The sequence below is a fragment of the Vulpes vulpes genome, chromosome 12 (assembly GCF_048418805.1).
Source record: "Vulpes vulpes isolate BD-2025 chromosome 12, VulVul3, whole genome shotgun sequence".
Classification (NCBI taxonomy): domain Eukaryota; kingdom Metazoa; phylum Chordata; class Mammalia; order Carnivora; family Canidae; genus Vulpes; species Vulpes vulpes.
In genome coordinates, this window is record NC_132791.1 from 124,852,169 (window position 1) to 124,869,697 (window position 17,529).

General features: G+C 38.5%; 1 protein-coding gene across 1 annotated transcript in view; it reads right to left on the reverse strand.

Moving 5' to 3' along the window:
* Positions 1–5,451: 5,451 nt before the first annotated feature.
* The window catches only part of DDX10 (DEAD-box helicase 10), a 252,620-nt gene continuing 240,542 nt past the window's right edge, over positions 5,452–17,529 (reverse strand). Inside the window, exon 18 of the mRNA XM_026006796.2 lies at positions 5,452–6,128. Within this exon, the coding sequence (XP_025862581.1) occupies positions 5,951–6,128 (178 nt within the window). The 3' untranslated portion in view covers positions 5,452–5,950. The remainder of the gene's footprint in view (positions 6,129–17,529) is intronic.

Below are 17,529 nucleotides of genomic sequence, written 5' to 3' on the forward strand. Positions count from 1 at the left end.
GCTCAACGTATTTAGCCATTGGGGAAATTTGGATTAATGTCACAATGAGATACCACTAATGTACCCATTAAAATGGCTAAGATTAAAAAGACCCATCATGTCAAGTGTTGGTGAGAGTGTGCAGAAGCTGCGACTCCCATACACTACTGGTGGTAATGTAAAATGGTACACCCTCTTTAAAAGATCATCTGGTAGTTTCCTAAAAAGTTAAATATACAGCTGCCACATGAGACAGCCGTTGGCTCTCCCAGGTGTTTACTCTAGAGAAAGGAAAACATAGGACCCCACACACAGACTTGTAAACTTCCTAGCAGTTTTATTTGTAAGTATTAAGAATGAACATTTCCCCCATTGGTTAATGGTGAAGGGATAAACTGTTATGATCTACACAATGAATTACTACTACTCAGCAATAAAAGGAATGAACCCTTGATGGGCACTGCAATATGAATGAATCTCAAGATGGTGCTGAGTTCCAGGAGCCAAACAAAAATGAACACAAACTGTACGATCCTATTTATTTAGACTCTTATAGTCTAGCAAATGTAAACCAACCCCTAGTGAATCAGAACACATCAGTGGCTGGCTGGGGGATGGGGAGGGAGGGCAACACAAAGAAACCTTTAGGGTCAGTAGGTATATGTCCATTATTCATTGTGCACATGGAGGGATATATGTACAGGTCAATATTTCTCAAACTGTGTACTTTAAACGTGCAGTTTATTCACTGTCAATTGTAGGACTCCAAAGGAAGGAGGCATCAATAGGGAGCAGAGACAACTCTTTCAAGGCATTATATATACCCAAAAGGGAAAGACGGAGAGAAATGGAGCTATGGCTGGGAAGAGATGGTTTGGGTTTGGTTTAAGATGGGAGATTGTACAGCATGTTTGTTCACAGATAGGAATAGCCCAGGAGGGAGGGAAAAGTGAGGAACAATGGGAGCAGTGACATCTCTGGGAGGGCAGAGGAGGGGGCCCAGCACATGCAGGGGGCAGCCCAGGTGGGAGTGCAGTCCCTCTCCAGCAGCAGGAGGGAAGGCACAGGTGCAGCCCACTGGGTGGGTGGGGTGTGGCAGTTTGGGGAAGATCATGGGCCAAGAGTGAAGAAGAAGAGGTTTTGGCAATTTGAAAGGAGACGGTGTGGAATAGCTGTCTTGGAGAGCAGGAGAGACAGTAAAGCTAGGAATGTGGCACTTGAAGGCCACTGGAGGACAGGGATCATGAATTTTCTAGGGACACCAGTCCATACAGTTAGACAGCTCTCTTCACTTGCTTCCTGCTGCCAAGCTGCTGTGACTGCACTTGGGGAGTCACCCCTGCTCTTCCAACTGCATAATTGCCTGGGGTTGGGCTGGCCTTCAGCACCAGAGTCCCTGCTCTCTGCTCTGCTGCCCCATCTCCTTACTCTGTGCTACCTTTCTCCACAACATGTATTCCCTACCTGACAGCGTGTTACAGGCTGGTGCACTTGCAGTACTTGCAGTCCATCCTTGGTGTGTGCCTCGTCCTTGGAGCAGTGCTCGCTCCCCAGTAAGTGCTGAAGGGACAAAGTTTCCTCTTGTCCCACAGAAAGATTCCACCTATTTACCCCCTCTATCTCTGTGCCAATTTCTTTGGTGGGTCCCCTTACTTCTCCACTTTGCTAGGTGTCCTGGGTGACTACACAGGTTTACCTCTATAGGCAGCTTGCTTCTTGGGCTAGAGAGGCAACAGCAAGGTGCCAGGACTTATTTATTCCCTATGGTCAACTCCGGTGGGCTGCAAATGAAGGCCAAAACCCAGCTGTCTCTCCTTCCCTCCTCTCCCATCACTCCTTCAGGGTGAGGAGTGGGAACATCTCTATGACTAGCTTCAGGTAGACCATCCTTTATGACTTCCTTACACCTGTCCTGGCCTGCGTAAATAATCATTTTATTAAATCCCCTTAGAATCATGCTAATTTGTGTACACCATCTGTTTCCTGCTGGGAACTCTGACAGAACCCTGTGAATAATGATTTTAATAACTCTCTGAATTCCATTAGTATCTTGCTCCTCAAATGTGACCAAGGGCCAAGAGCAGACCATCACCTGGAGCCTGTAAGAAATGCAGACTCTTGGGCCCCATCTCAAACCTGCTGACTCAGGTTAGTACTTTGAAAAGATCCCCTTATGACTCCCATGCACATTAAAGTCTAAGCAGCATGGCATTAGGGTATTTTGAGTTTACCGAAGCTCTTGTGGATACAGAAGCCCCAGACTCACTCTGACTAGTTGAGGCAATGGAGACTTACACCTCAGGAAGTGAGGGAGACACAGGAATCTAACAGGATGGAGGAGAAAGTAAAGCCTCACAGAGACAAGTCTTAGAGGGTCCATGTGGATCTGAGAGAGCTCAGCAAGTGGGGACTGCAGGTCTTCACGGCTCTGGCCCAGATTCTCTACTTTCCATGGATTTGCCTCATGTTCTATGACCAACTGGGTCCCTCATCACTTACCTTTATATTTTGGCCAGAGTTCTTGTTCATTCATAGCTGTGCCTGATTCCTAATCTGAGCTTGCTCTCTACCTATCATGGTTCCTGGTCTCTCTCCTAACCTTATTCTCTTGACTACCTAAATTTCAGTTTCTGGGAGTAAGAACATTATTTTATTTGCCCAATTTGTCCTTGTTTGGACAGAGCTTTTTGAACCAGTCTTGCTCACAGGCTCACAGCTAGCCTTTGGGTTGGCTGCCAACTCCTGATTCAGCAGGCACAGGGTATTATCATATAAAGCATGTCCGGTCTGGGCTGTCTGATCAGCAGGTGCTGGGGAAGAAAATCACACCGTGATCACACTTCTGGTTAAAATGGTCTTAAAAGATATGAAACAAGATTTCCAAATACTGGTTGCAGGATCTATCCCCCTCTACCTACATCAGCCACCTCCCATCCCAGTTTCCTCCCCACACCTCCCAGGTACATCTGCATCCTCTGGCAGGCTTTGACAGGCATGGAGATGACTCTTCATGTTCAGGGCATTTCAAATGTTGTATAACAAAATTAATTACATTTAATTAAACTTACCCATTTTTTTATAGCTCCAAACAAATCTAAAATGCCATGTTAAGCTTATGAGATGGCAGTCCTCCAAAGGATTCTGCTGCTGGGTGTATCTGCTATGAGACTTGCAATTTTCGGGATCATCTTACACGACTGGATCTGACGAATGACCTCTTGGCCTCGGTTAAGCACCACGCAAGAATTAATCTCTGGGTCCTAGGACATTCACCACCTATGTCTTCCCCTGTTTCTGCACTCCAGCAACATTGCTCTCACCCAGAAAGTCTTCCTTTTTCCACCTCTTATCATAATGCACAAAAATTATGAATTTGCTTCTTTCTTTCCCCTACTATATGGTAGCAGGGAAGGGAACTGTTTGTATTTCTCACAAGTACAGAGCCTGGCATATGGTAGTTGAATTTATTAACATTTATTGAATGGATGTATGTTATTGCTCATTGGTTCGCTCATCTTTTTTCTGTGGAAACCCACCCCCAAGTCTCAGTGGATTTCTTGCTCCCCAAGACTTAGAGGGAACGTGGTGGCTACAGGTCTGTTTGACATGTCCTGTGATCACTTTGCACCCACAATGAAGCTGTATCCTCTCTCTGGGCCATGCTGGTCTCAAGGTACAGGGCTGATGGCAGTATCAATGTACCTTAAAAACTATGCTCATAACTGGCACACAGCCACTTCCACCACATTCCACAGGCTGAAATGAGTCACATGGCCAAGGCTACCAGGAGAGAAGGAAAAAATAACACTTTCCAAAGGGAGGAAAGGGGGGGGGGGGGAGTGCAGGGAATATCTGGTGAAAAATAATACCATCCAATAACACCAAATAAAATCTACCATGCGTGTTTTCTATCAATGCTGTTCTGATATTTTAGTTTTCAAAACCAGTGAATTAAAATCCCCTACATTCATTCAGTTCCAAGGACAGAAACAACTCAAACTAGTCTATGAACTAAATACCTGACAATGTATTTATTCCCTGTTTACAAATATGGAGTAATAAAACAGCCCTAATTCCTCATTTGGGTTACAACAAACAAAATCCGAAACTGCAGAGAGCGAATTCAATGGTAAACTCTCAGTTTCATACTCTCACATCCTTTTGTCCTTTGGAAATAGTCAAGGCCAAGGGATCCTGTACCAGAACATTTAATTTCAAAATCTTCTCAGGTTGTCATACACCCTACATTCCTTCCCCATCTCTTTTCCCCATTATGGTCATTCTTCCCCATAATAGCCATTTTACCCAGTTTTCATTTCCATCACTCTATATCCTTCCTACCAGAGGTGACAATGCAACGTATGACAACATACTGCTTAAAAAACTGTCTCAAACCACTATTGTTCACTCATTAATTCTGTAAGTATTTACCAAGAACCCACTATGAGGCAGGTGCTTTATCTGGCTCTGGTGGGGAGGGCACACAGGATGCATAAACATGGTCTAGAAACCTGTCACATAACAGGGGTGACAGGCTGATAAACAGTGTCTGGAACACTGCATGGTAAGCACCATAGTAGAAGTAAGAAAGAGCTAGGAGAACGTGCTATGCAGAGAACTCTGGCCAGTGTAGAAGGCTTGGCGGAGAAATGGCAAGCTGGAGGCATCATACCGAGCTGGGAGGTCACTGGCATGATGGGAGCAGGTTGTGAGGAGAATGTGAATTCTGACTGAAGACAGATGCTGGGAAGATGAAGGCACAAACCATGGATAGAAGACTCATGTGAAGAGGAATCAACAGAACCAGTATAGTGAAGAGTGGTCAGGGTAGAGGCTGAGAATTGTTGAGTCCCTTGGTGTCACCCATGAGGGATACCAGTTACACAAGTAGGAGAAACATTTCAGAAATAATATTGACTCTGGCAGAGTTGGAAGTGTTAGTGGGATATCGAGGTGGGATATTCCCTTCCTGGGATTCATGAGTGACTTGCACCAGTTATCAAAAATTATCTCTGTTTGTTCATGCAGTGGGAAGTAGCCAAGAGAGAGAACAGGGAGAGGATGATAAATCTATGGTAAAGCCAGCATGGAAAGGCCCAGATTTCTCTTCCCACAAAGAATCTGTTATCTGTAACCAGAAACAGGCTCTGTGTCATTCTTTCTACTGTTGTTACCAAGAGCTGACTCTGGGTGGGGCTCTGTGGTGCGAGCTGGACAAGGTCCTTATGGGAGACCTATGGCCTTCTGGGTGCTCACAAAGGGGCTGGTCTGGGATCCCTGTCTTCAGATTCACAACTTCTACAGTTTTCAAAAATGGCTATGAAATCTGCAAGTATAAGTTAAACGGTATCTTTAGGAAGGCTAATTTAAGAATATGAAAAATTCACTGTCAGGAATTGGCCAAGCATTTTACTCTCAAGAACCCTCCCCTGAGAATGCTCTCATATTACTGGACACATGAAAACATTACTATTTTATAGGAAATAGGTTTATTAATGATTGTCATTATTCAAAAATACTTTTCTCAGGGCTGGTCCACCATACTCTGTCTCTTTAGAGATATTAAATACATCAAAATTGTGAGCAATTTTGTTTTACAGTACACAGAAATTTCTGTATGGTAAGCAAGACTGGAATTTCTAACAATGAAACAAAGTCTCCAGAAGTTGCCAATAAAACATAGGAAGCCATTTCCAATGACAAGATGTAGGAACCCCTAGATAAAACGTAACAGAGCACATAGCTGGAAAATGGGATCAGGAAATTTTATAATCTGCCCTCACTCTGAGTTTGCTCTAGGAAGTACAAGTACAACCTGAGAAAAGGGGCTTAGAGACAGAATCGCTTCGGTCCAGAGGAGAGGTCCTTTGGGCACGGGACTCATCACCTAGTTCCAAAGCCACTTGTTTTTTTTCAACTTCTTGTCCATGTAATCATGACCAGAGGTTTCAAGGAGAAGAGCACGGAGTATCTAGCTCTGACTTTTGAGCAGATGTAACACCAGCTCTTCATCCTCTGCCAAAGACAGGCCTGTATCCAAAGGCTCCAAGGTCTCCCACTTGGCCTTCTTCCTGCTACGACCTGTGGATCCCACATCTTCCACTCCGCTGTTGTTTCTTTTCCTCATTCCCTGCTTCTTCTTGGTATCACTGGTGGGAACAAATCCAATGATTTACTTGATAAATAACTAAATCCATTACAAAACCAAACACTTAAAATAGGAAAAAATTACCAAAAACAGATAGTCGGCAAAATACTATTTATTCAAGAGCAGAAGAAACTGTAACAGCATTGGGATAACTGTGTCCTAAGTGTACCTTCCCACCAACAGGTAGAGGGAGAGGGCCTACTATGCATCAGGCACTGTATGGCATACTTTGTACACATAGTCTCATCCAATCCTCACAGTTCTAGGGAACTATGGATACATTATCCACAATCTGGGGACACTGATGGCCTATACTCTGGCTCCAGACAGGCTCCTCTCTGTGCCTGTCCTGCTACAACAAACCACCTCTGTTTAAAGTTAGGTCATCCTTTAGGTAGGAGTTTGTAGGCTACCAGATATCAGAATACCAGACACTAATACCTGTTGTTATTAACTTGTGTTATATAGATCATGAATAAAATAGAACCTCATATGTTGAATTATTTAAGATATCCAATAAACTTCCCCCATTTAAAATCTCTAAGACCCATAGTCTTGGAAAAACAAACATTATTGCAGTATTCTACTCTTATTACTCTTATTAAAATAGTAATGGAAGTACTAGCTGCTGCAATCAGACAAGAAAAAGAAATAAAAGGCATCCAGATTGGAAAAAGAAGTAAAATTGTCTATTTTCACATGATGTGTATTATATACAGAACACCCTATATTCAACCAAAAACTATTAGAAATAAATGAATTCAGTAAAGTTGTAGAACACATAATCAGTACAGAAATCCACTGCATTTCTAAACACTAATATCAGAGTAACAGAAAGAGCAATTCAGAAAACAATCCTATTTACTATTGCACACAAAAATCCAATACTTAGGAATAAATTTAACCAAGGTAAGAGACGTGTATTCTGGAAACTATAAAACATTGAGGAAAGAAATTTGAAGACAACACAAATAAATGGAAAGATACACTATGTTCATTGACTGGAAAAGTTAGTATCATTAAAATGTCCTATTATCCAAAGCAATCTACAGATTCAATGCAATCTCTATCAAAACTGCAATGGCAGTTTTCACAAAACTGGAACAAATAATCCTAAAATTTGTACAGAACCACAAAAGGAACCAAATGGCCAAAGGAATCTTGAAAAAAAAAAAAAAAAAGAACAAAGCTGGAGGTATCACAATTCCAAATTCAAAATAAACTACAAAGCTATAGTACTCAAAAGAGTATGATACCAGCACAAAAACAGACACATAGATCAATGTAGCAGGATAGAGAGTCCCAAAATAAACCAAGCTTACATGATTAATTAATCCACGACAAAGGTTACAGGAATATACAATGGGTAAGAGAGTCTCTTCAATCAATGGTGCTATGAAAACTGGACAGCTATATGAAAAAAGAGGAAACTGGACCACTTTCTTACACCATGCACAAAAATAAAGTCAAAATGGACTAAAGACCTAAATGTGAGACCTGAACAATAAAATTCCTTAAAGAAAATACAGGCAGTGACCTCTTGGACATTGGCCTTGGCAACATTTTTCTAAATATGTTCCTTCCTCAGGCAAGGGAAACAAAAGCAAAACTAAACTACTGGGACTACATCAAACTAAAAAGCTTTTGCAGTGAAGGAAACTATCAACGAAACAAGGCAACCCTATTAACCGCTAAAATCCAAAATATATAAAGAACTTAACAACTCAACACCAAAAAGCCAAACAATCCAATTAAGTATCAAAATGGCTAGTATTAAAAAAGATAAAAAATAACAAGTGTCAGCAAGGATGTGAAGAAAAAGAGACCACTGTACACTGTTCGTAGGAATACAAACTGGTTCAGCCACTGTGGAAAAGATGGAGGTCCTCAAAAAATTAAAAATAGAAATATCATGTGATCCAGTAATTCTACTACTGGGTATCTACTCAAAGAAAATGAAAACACTAATTCAAAAAGATGTATGCACCACTATGTTCACCACAGCATTATTCATAATAACCGAAATATTGAAGCAATCAAAGTGTCCCCCAACAGATGAATGGATAAAGAAGATGTAGCATATATACATCTGAATATTACTCAGCCATAAAAAAGAATGAGCTATTGCCATTTGTGACAACATGGATAGATCTAGAGAGTATTATAAGTGAAATAAGTCAGAATGAGAAAGATAAATATCATGATTTCACTTATATGTGGAATCTGAAAAACAATCAAAAAGCAGAAAGAGAGAAACATACCATAAACATAGAGAACTGGTTGTTGCCAGAAGGAAAGTGGCAGGGACAGGTGAAATGGGTGAAGGGAATAGGAGGTACAGACTTCCAGTAATGGAATGAATAAATCATGGAGATGAAAAGCAGCACACAGGGAATATAATCAATAGTATTGTAATAGTGCTATACAGTGACTGATGGTGCCTACACTTGTGGTAAGCATAGCATAAGGTATAGAGTTGTGGAATCACTATGTTGTACTCCTGAAACTAATGTAAGATTAGGTGTCAATTATATTTTAATTTTAAAAAGCCCAAATATTATTGCAATATTTTGTATACACTTGAGGCACAGACCATAAAAATGAAGCTAGTTTCTGAAGGTAGAAGAAATCACTTGATACATTAAAAATAGAAGAAAAGGCAAAACATTCTCAAAGTATTTTGAGATATCATCATCATGTTCAAAAATGACCCAATTACTGTATCCAAGATTAAAGCAAAATAAAAAGCCCATCTAGTAGTCTTCATAGTAGCAACCCTTCATTAAGGGCTTACTAATGGTCTGGCACTGTGCTGCATGCTTTACACAGATTACATAATTTATTTTTATGAAAATCCTTGGTATGGGAGCATTACCTTCATTCTACAATGATTAAACGACTGTATCTAGATTATAAACATGGGATTCAAACCCAGATTTGAAAGACTAAATTCGGCTCCAAAGCCAGGCTATTGAAAGCAATGAGTTGACTTGCTTCAGTCAATATTTCTTTAACTGTGGAAAGAGCACTGATTTGGCACTAATGGTCAAATCTTAGCCATTCAATTACCATTTCTAAGCCTTAGTCTCTTTATCTGTAAAGATGAAGATTATATAATTTACTTAGCAGAACTGGTATATGGATTTACATGAAATTATAGAAAGGTGAGAACCATTCTAATAATACATGTTAACTTCCCTTCTGCCTATAAACTACTTCCTTTCAAATAAATTCTTACATTGATGTTAAAATAAGCAAAAAAAGTCACAGAAATATACTCCAAACATATGATGTATTCCAAAAAAGAACAAATTGCTCAAGTTCCAATGGAGTATATTACTTAAGAAAGTGTGCCTAGATACAAGAATGTGCTTAAAATGCGCTTAGCATATCTACTTATGACTAGCTTGAAGCACAGCTGTAAATAATTTCCCATTTCACCTCCCAGAAATGCCCAATGCTCTGACTCAGCAGCCATTCTCTCTCACCACTGGAGGGAAGACAAACTAGATAGCATTATGAGGTTACTTAAAGCTACAGACAATTCCATTTTGAAAGGATGCTTAGAGAGATGACCATGAGAGAGTTCCCCACGATGGGAATTCAGTTAGCAAAGACAGTAATTCTTAGTGAAAAGGGGCCTTTAAAAAAAAGTACTGAGTCTCAATCTGCTTGAGTATTGCCAGTCCTGTGTCAGTTCCACTGGGCTAGAGTACCATGATTTATTTGGTACAGGGTAATACAAATTTGTGCCCTGCCTGTACTTCTAGTGCACCTCAGAGCAGCTCATCAGAAACAGCCTAATTAGTGGGCTTTACTAATGGATCCTTTGTTAATGTGCTCTTGAACATCATATTCCCTGCAGGAAATAGCTGGTTCAGATAATAAAAGGAAGATGGGAAATTTATGTAACCCAAATATTTTCATAATTAGCAGCTTTGCTGCTTTGTAGACCAGTTCAAATTCTAGAAAGGTATTCTGTCCTACTTTCCATAGCAAGTAAGTAGTAATTTGTGTAACAAATTAATTATTAAACAATAATACAGATATTCTATAGGTAATTCACCCCAAAGGGGAATAATGTAATGAATCTAGAAAATATAAGGTAAGCAAGAAAGCAAAATACAGTCACAATGCAGTCTCTTCAGAAAAGGCCTCTTCCAAATGGTGAAGTACTACAGAGTGAGGTCAGCAAGATGGCTAAAGAAGGCATCCCTGGTTTGTGTCACTTCCCAACATGTGGTATCTATCCACAGACAAATGCTTTTGTGGGACCTGTGGCATCCAATACTAGATGTCAAGAGACCTGAGAGGAGTCTCACCCAATCATACTTCGGGTAATAGGCATAAAGACTACAGTCCCAGCTGTGAACTAGCTCCAGCCCTTCTCTGCAGTGGGAGAACACCACCTCAAACAATTACCCACAGATGAGGGAACCTTTGTGGAAGTCCAGTTTTCCAGTGGAGAAATTCAGCACACCACTGTGGGGGTGGGGTGGGGTGGGTGGAGTATGAGTTTGAACACACTGGAGAAGGTAAGAGGGACAGTTTGGCTTCATGCATATCACTCTTCCCTCTAGATGGCAAAACTGAGGCCTGAGAGATCTTGGCCATGATTTTTCCCATGGTGGAAAGTGAGAGCAAGTGGAGTGCCCAGCTCCCCAAATTGTGGAATGCTGCCCAAAAGGCCCATTTCTCTCTCACTGCAATCAAAGTACTAAATCATTAATTGCACAGCTAAAGGTCAGGAGGCAGGACAAAGCTGGGAGAGTGGCAGACAGGACTCTCAGAATAAAAGAATATGAATCCTACTCACTGTGTCATGGATTTCTATCCATGAACCAGAGGAGATGCCTTGCACACAGATCCCTCCAATGGGCCCAGAGGCATCCTCCAGCACTGTGTCCTCACCCACATCCCCCTATATCTGTGTCCAACTTCCTGTGCATGCTCCTGACAGTGGTGGTGAGAGTAAACTTTGGCAGACAGCTACTAAGCATGACTCAAATCTGCAGGTGAGGGAAAGACCATTCAGCATGAGTGCCATTCTTGGGAAAGCAGAAAGGGGGCTACAAACATTTGGCTTCATATGTTTCAGGATGAACAGAAGACATACAAGCTTAAAAATTCTGGCACAAGAGGGAGCAAGAAGTGTGGAGCAAGTGATCCACAGAAGGTCTGAGAAAGCCTTACAATTCCTAGCTGACCTCAGGCTGACAGACAAATTCAATTGAAAGAAATCTGCTCTCAGATATATTATAAGAAAACTGTCAAAATTCAAAGACAAAGATAATCTTAAAAGCAGCAAGAGAAAAGAAGCTTGTAACTGACAAGGGAATTCCTATAAGGCTATCAGCAGATTTCTCAGCAGAGACTTTACAGGCTTAGGGAGGATGGGTAATATGAAAGAAAAAAACTCCAACCAAGAATACTCTATTCAACAAAGCTGTCCTTCAGAAATGAAGGAGAGACAGACTATCTTTAAAAAAAAAAAAGCTGAAGGAATTCAAGTTGAAATGAAAGGATGCAGACTACATGAAAACCTATGAAACTATCCAATATACTGGTAAAGGTAAGTATATAGTTAAATTTAAAAATATGCTAGTATAAGGGTGTCTGGGTGGTTCAGTTGATTAAACACCTGCCTTTGACTCAGGTCATGATCCCAGGGGCCTAGGATTGAGCCCCAGATCGGATTCCCTGCTCAGTGGGGAGTCTGCTTCTCTCGCCTCTGTCACTCCCCCTGCTCATCCTCACTTTCTCTCTCAAAGTTTTTTTTTTTTAAACATAAAATATGCTAGTATTTTAAAAAAGCTAGTTCTGTAATATAGTGACATGTTCACACATAATTCCACTATAAAGGTTAAAGGCCAGAACTATTAAAAATATCTATAGCTACAATACTGGTTAATGAATACACAATATTGTAACTGTGACACCAAAAACTTAAGAGAGGAATAAAAGGACAGAGTTTATGTATGCAATTGAAGTAAGCCATTACTAGCATAAAATAGACTTATATCTAGATGTTTTATGTAAGCTTCATGGTAACCACAAAGTAAAAACCTACAGTATATCTACAAAAGATAAAGATAAGGGAATCAGAGCATGTCTCTAAAAGGAAATCAACTCAAAAAGAAAGGCAGCCAAGAGAGGAAGAAAAAAACAAGGAAACAAAAGAGCCCAAAAAGAGTTGGATAACATTACTAAGTCCTTAACTCTCAATAATTATTCTAAATTAAAATGAATTAAATTTTCCAATCAAAAGGCTTAAGAGTGGTTGGATGCATAAGACTCAACTCTACTGCCTACAAGAACCTCACCTTCATCTTTAAGGACATATAATTCCAAAATGAAGGGCTGGAAAAAGATATGCCACACAAGTAGAAACCAAAAGAGGGCAGGGGTAGCTGCTTAGACAAAATATACCATAAGCCAAAAACAGTAACAAAAGATGAAAATGATCATTACATGATGACAAAGAAGTCAATACATTAAGAGAATATAACAATCATAAATATATATACAACCAACATTGAAATACTACAATATATTTCGCAAATACTAACAAATCTGAAGGGAGAAAAAGACAACAATACAAGAAAAGAGAACTTCAGTAACCCACTTTCAACAATGGCTAGATTATCCAGACAAAAAAATTAATAAAGGAAATATTAAAACTGAATTATACTTTAGGCCAAAAGGACCTAACAGTCATATACTGGACGTTCCACCCAATAGCAAAGGAATACATGTTCTTCTCAAACACACATGGAACAATCTGCTAGATAGATCATGATAGGTCACAAAATAACTCTTAGCAAATTTTAAGAAGATGAAAATCATATTGAAATTGTTATCAAATTGGAAATTAATTACAAGAAGAAAACTGAAAAATTCACAAATACATAAACATTAAATAACACAGTCAAACAACCATTGGGTCAAAGAAGAAATTTAAAAAACATTTTTAATTTTTTTTTTTTTAATTTACTTATGATAGTCAGAGAGAGAGAGAGAGAGAGGCAGAGACATAGGCAGAGGGAGAAGCAGGCTCCATGCACTGGGAGCCCGACGTGGGATTCGATCCTGGGTCTCCAGGATCGCGCCCTGGGCCAAAGGCAGGCGCTAAACCGCTGCGCCACCCAGGGATCCCTAAAAAACATTTTTAAATCTCTGAGAATGGAAACACAAAATACCAAAACCTGTGAGATGCAGCAAAAGCATTTCAAAGCAGAAAGTTTATAGTGTTAAAAGTCTACATTAAGAAACAAGAAAGATCTTAAATAAACAACCTAACTTCATACGTCAAGGAACTAAAAAAAGAACAAATGAAGTCCAAAGTTAGCAGAAGCAATGAAATACAAAGGTCAGAAAAGAAATAAATAAGAGACTGGAAAAACAAAAAAAAATTAATGAAACTAAGAACTAAGTTGTTGGTTTTTTTTAAATTTTTTAAGATAAAGTTGAAAACATTTAGCTAGATTAACTCAAGAAAAAAGAATTCAGACTAAAGGTCAGAGATGAGAAAGGAGACATAACAACTGATATCATAAAAATATAAAAGATCATGAGATCACCATGGATTAATTATACACCAACCATTTGGATAACCTAGAAGAAATGAATGAATTCCTAGAAACAGCAACCAAACAATACTAAATCATGAAAAAATAACAAGTTTGAACAGATCAATAATGAATAAGGAGATTGAATCAGTAATCAAAATCCTCCCCACAAAGTCCAGAACCAGAGGGTTTCCCTGGTGAATTCTAGTAAACATTTAAAAAATAATTAATGCAAAACCTTCCCAAACTCTTCTAAAACACTGAAACAAACATATTTACAAACATATTTTACAAGGACGGTACTAAACTAATGCGAAAGCCAGATAAAAATACTAATAAGAAAACAAAACTATAGGTCAATATTCCTGATGAATACAGATGTAAAAATACAAGATATTTGCAAGATAACAAGATATAAGCAAACCAAATAACAACAGGATATTAAAAGGATCACACATGACAATTAAGTTGGGGTTCATCTTTGGAATGCAAGGATGGTTCAACATATCTGAATCAATAAAGGTGATATACCAAATTAATAAAATGAAAAGTAAAAATCATATAGTCAGCTCAATAGATGCAGAAAAGTATTTGACAAAATTCAACAGCCTATCTTGATAAAAACTCTCAACAAATTAGGGAAAGAGGGAATGTACCTTAGCATAATAAAAATCTTTTATGACAAGCCACAAGTAACATTATACTCAATAGTTACAGGTTGAAAGCTTTTCCTGTAAGATCAGGAACAATTCAAGGATACCCACTCTCATTATTCCTATTAAACATACTGAAAGTCTCAGAGAAAGCAAGCAGAAAAGAAAGAAAAGAAGAAAAGAAAAGAAAAGAAAAGAAAAGAAAAGAGCATTCAAACCAGAAAGGAAGTAAAATTGTTATTGTTTGCAGATATGATCTTATATATAGAAAATCCTGAAGACTTCACCAAAAGACTGCTAGAACTAATAAATAAGATAAAGTTGCAAGATACAAAAATCAACATGCAAAAATCAGTGCCATTTCTTTATACTAGCAGCAAGTTATCTGAAAAAGAAATTTTAAAAAAGCATCTATGTACAACAAAATCAAAACCATACTTGGGAGTAAGTTTAATCAAGGAAGTGAATTATTGGGACACTAAAAACTGAACAATTTTGATGAAAGAAATTAAAGAAAACAAATAAATGGAAAGATATCCCATAAGTTATGATGAGAATAATATTATTAAAATGTCCATTTTACACCAAACCATTGATAGATTCAATGAAATCTCTATGAAAATTTCAATGGCACTGTTTACAAAATAGAAAAAAATAACCCCAAATTTGTATAAAATCTCTAGATTCCAACAAGCCAAGGCAATCCTAAGAACAAATCCAGAGGCATCACACATCCTGATTTCAAACTATACTATACCAAAGCTACGGTAATAAAATAAAGTCAGTAGTATGGCACTGACATAGAAAAAGACACACAGACCAACAAAATAGAGGGCCCAGAAATAAACTCTTGCACATATAGTCAATTAATATTTGACAAGAAAGCAGAAAATACTCGATGAAGAAAGAATGGTCTCTTTCATTAAAAGGGTGTGAAAACTGGATAACCAGATTTTGAAGAATGAAACTGGATTCCTTCCACAAAAATTAACACAAAATGGATTAAAAAGATTGAAACAGAAGACTCCAAACCATAAAACTCTTAGAAGAAATCATAGGGATAAAACTCCATGACACTGGTCTTGGCAACAGTTTTTTGGATATGACATCAAAAGCACACGAAACAAATGCAAAAGTAAATAAGACGATGTCACACTAGAAAGCTTCTACACAGTAAAAGAAACAACAACAAAAATATTAAAAGGCAACTTACAAAAAAGAAAATATTACAAGCCATATATAAATATGATAAAAGGTTAATACCCAATAACTCAACAGCAAAAAAAGAAACCCCACAAAAAATCTGATTAAAAAATAGGCAGAGGAAATGGAAAGACATTTTTCCAAAGAAGACATACACATGACCAATAGGTTGCAAGAAAAAGTGCTCAATTATCACTAATTATCAGGGAAATGCAAATCAAAGCCACAATGAGATATGACCTCATACCTGGTAGAATGGCTGTCATCAAACAGGAGATAACAAGTGCTGGTGAGGGTGTGGAAAGGGAATATTTGTGCACTGTTAGTGGGAATGCAATCAGTATAGCCTCTATGGAAACCAGCATGGAGGGTCCTAAAAATATTAAAAACAGAACTACCAAATGACCTATTGGTATATATACCCATTTTGTTGGCTCAGTGGTTGAGCATCTATCTTTGGCTCAGGTCGTGATCCTGGGATCGAGTCCTGCATCAGGCTCCTTGCAGCGAGCCTCCTTCTATCTTTGCCTATGTCTCTGTGTGTCTGCCTATCCCTCTGTGTGTCTCTCATGAATAAATAAAATCTTTAAAAAAAAAAAGGGAAATGAAAACAGGATCTTGAAGAAATGTCTGCATTCTCACATTCATTGCAACATTATTCACAGCAGGCAGGAAATAGACACAACCCAACTGTCCAGTTCAGATGGATGAACAGGTAATGTAGTATATATATATACACACAATGAAATATTATTCAACCATGAGAAAAAAAGAATACCCTACCATTTGCAACCAAATGGATGGACCTTGAGGGCATCATGTTAAGTGAAATAAGACAGGCAGAGAAAGATGAAATCTGTGTGACAGCAACTTATATGTAGAATCTAAAAAAGGCAAACTCAACAGAGACTAGAATGGTGGTTACCAAAGGCTAGGGGGTAGGGGAAATGGGGAGATGTTGGTCAAATGGTGCAAAGCTCCAGTTTTAAGATAAGTAAGTTCTGGATATCTAATGTATAGCATGGATATTCTAATTATCAATACTATATTAGATACTTGGAAGTTGCTAATAAATGGTAATGTTCTCGTTACACGCACACAAACATAATTATGTAATGCCATGGAGGTGTAAGCGAGTAATATTATGGTGCAAATCATTTTGCAATATATAAATATATCAAATAACATGGTGTACACCTTACAGTCACACAATGCTATATATCAATTATATCTCAATAAAGGTGAGGGGAAATGTATGGCATTAGAAACCTCTATTTTATTTACATCCTGATGAATCAGGCAGAAGGGTTCTGACCCTGTATATAGTTAATGTTCAACAGGAGCTTACTGGATTTAATTAAGACCTAGGAATTCTTCAGAATTGGTTCACAGTCTAATGTGTGTAACAGTGAGTTCTAGTTTCTTTGTTCTTCAATTATTTTCTGCAACTGCTAGAAAGGATGCTTGTACTTCTTAATCAAGAGTTCTATTAGCTACCCCATGGTAGCACATCATTGGTATAGTTTACCAATCAGATGGTGGGACATTCTGAAAATAGGTCTGCTGGAAGAACCACAGTACAGGTGAGAAATAGCAGTAACATTTTTGAGTTTTCTTCATGAAGAAAGTTTACTGAATTGAAGAAGAGGGCTAACAGTGTGAACGGAGAACTAGATGGTGGCCTATATATCAGGGCCAGGAGTCTGGGCCTGAGCTCTGCATTTTATTTTTATTTCAGAATTTCTATGGGACATAAAGTGTCAAACTATCTCCACGTTTTTCAAATCTATGAAGTTAGTGTCAAAAAGGACCATCTTACTGCTCAACATTATAAAAATATAATATACTGGTTAATAAAACACAGCCTAAAAAGTAAAAGCATGGCTCAGGGCACTACTACTATAAAAACAAAACCAGCAGCTAAAGAATTCAGACCTACTTATCTTGCAGTAATCCAATTAATAGAGAGATTTAATTA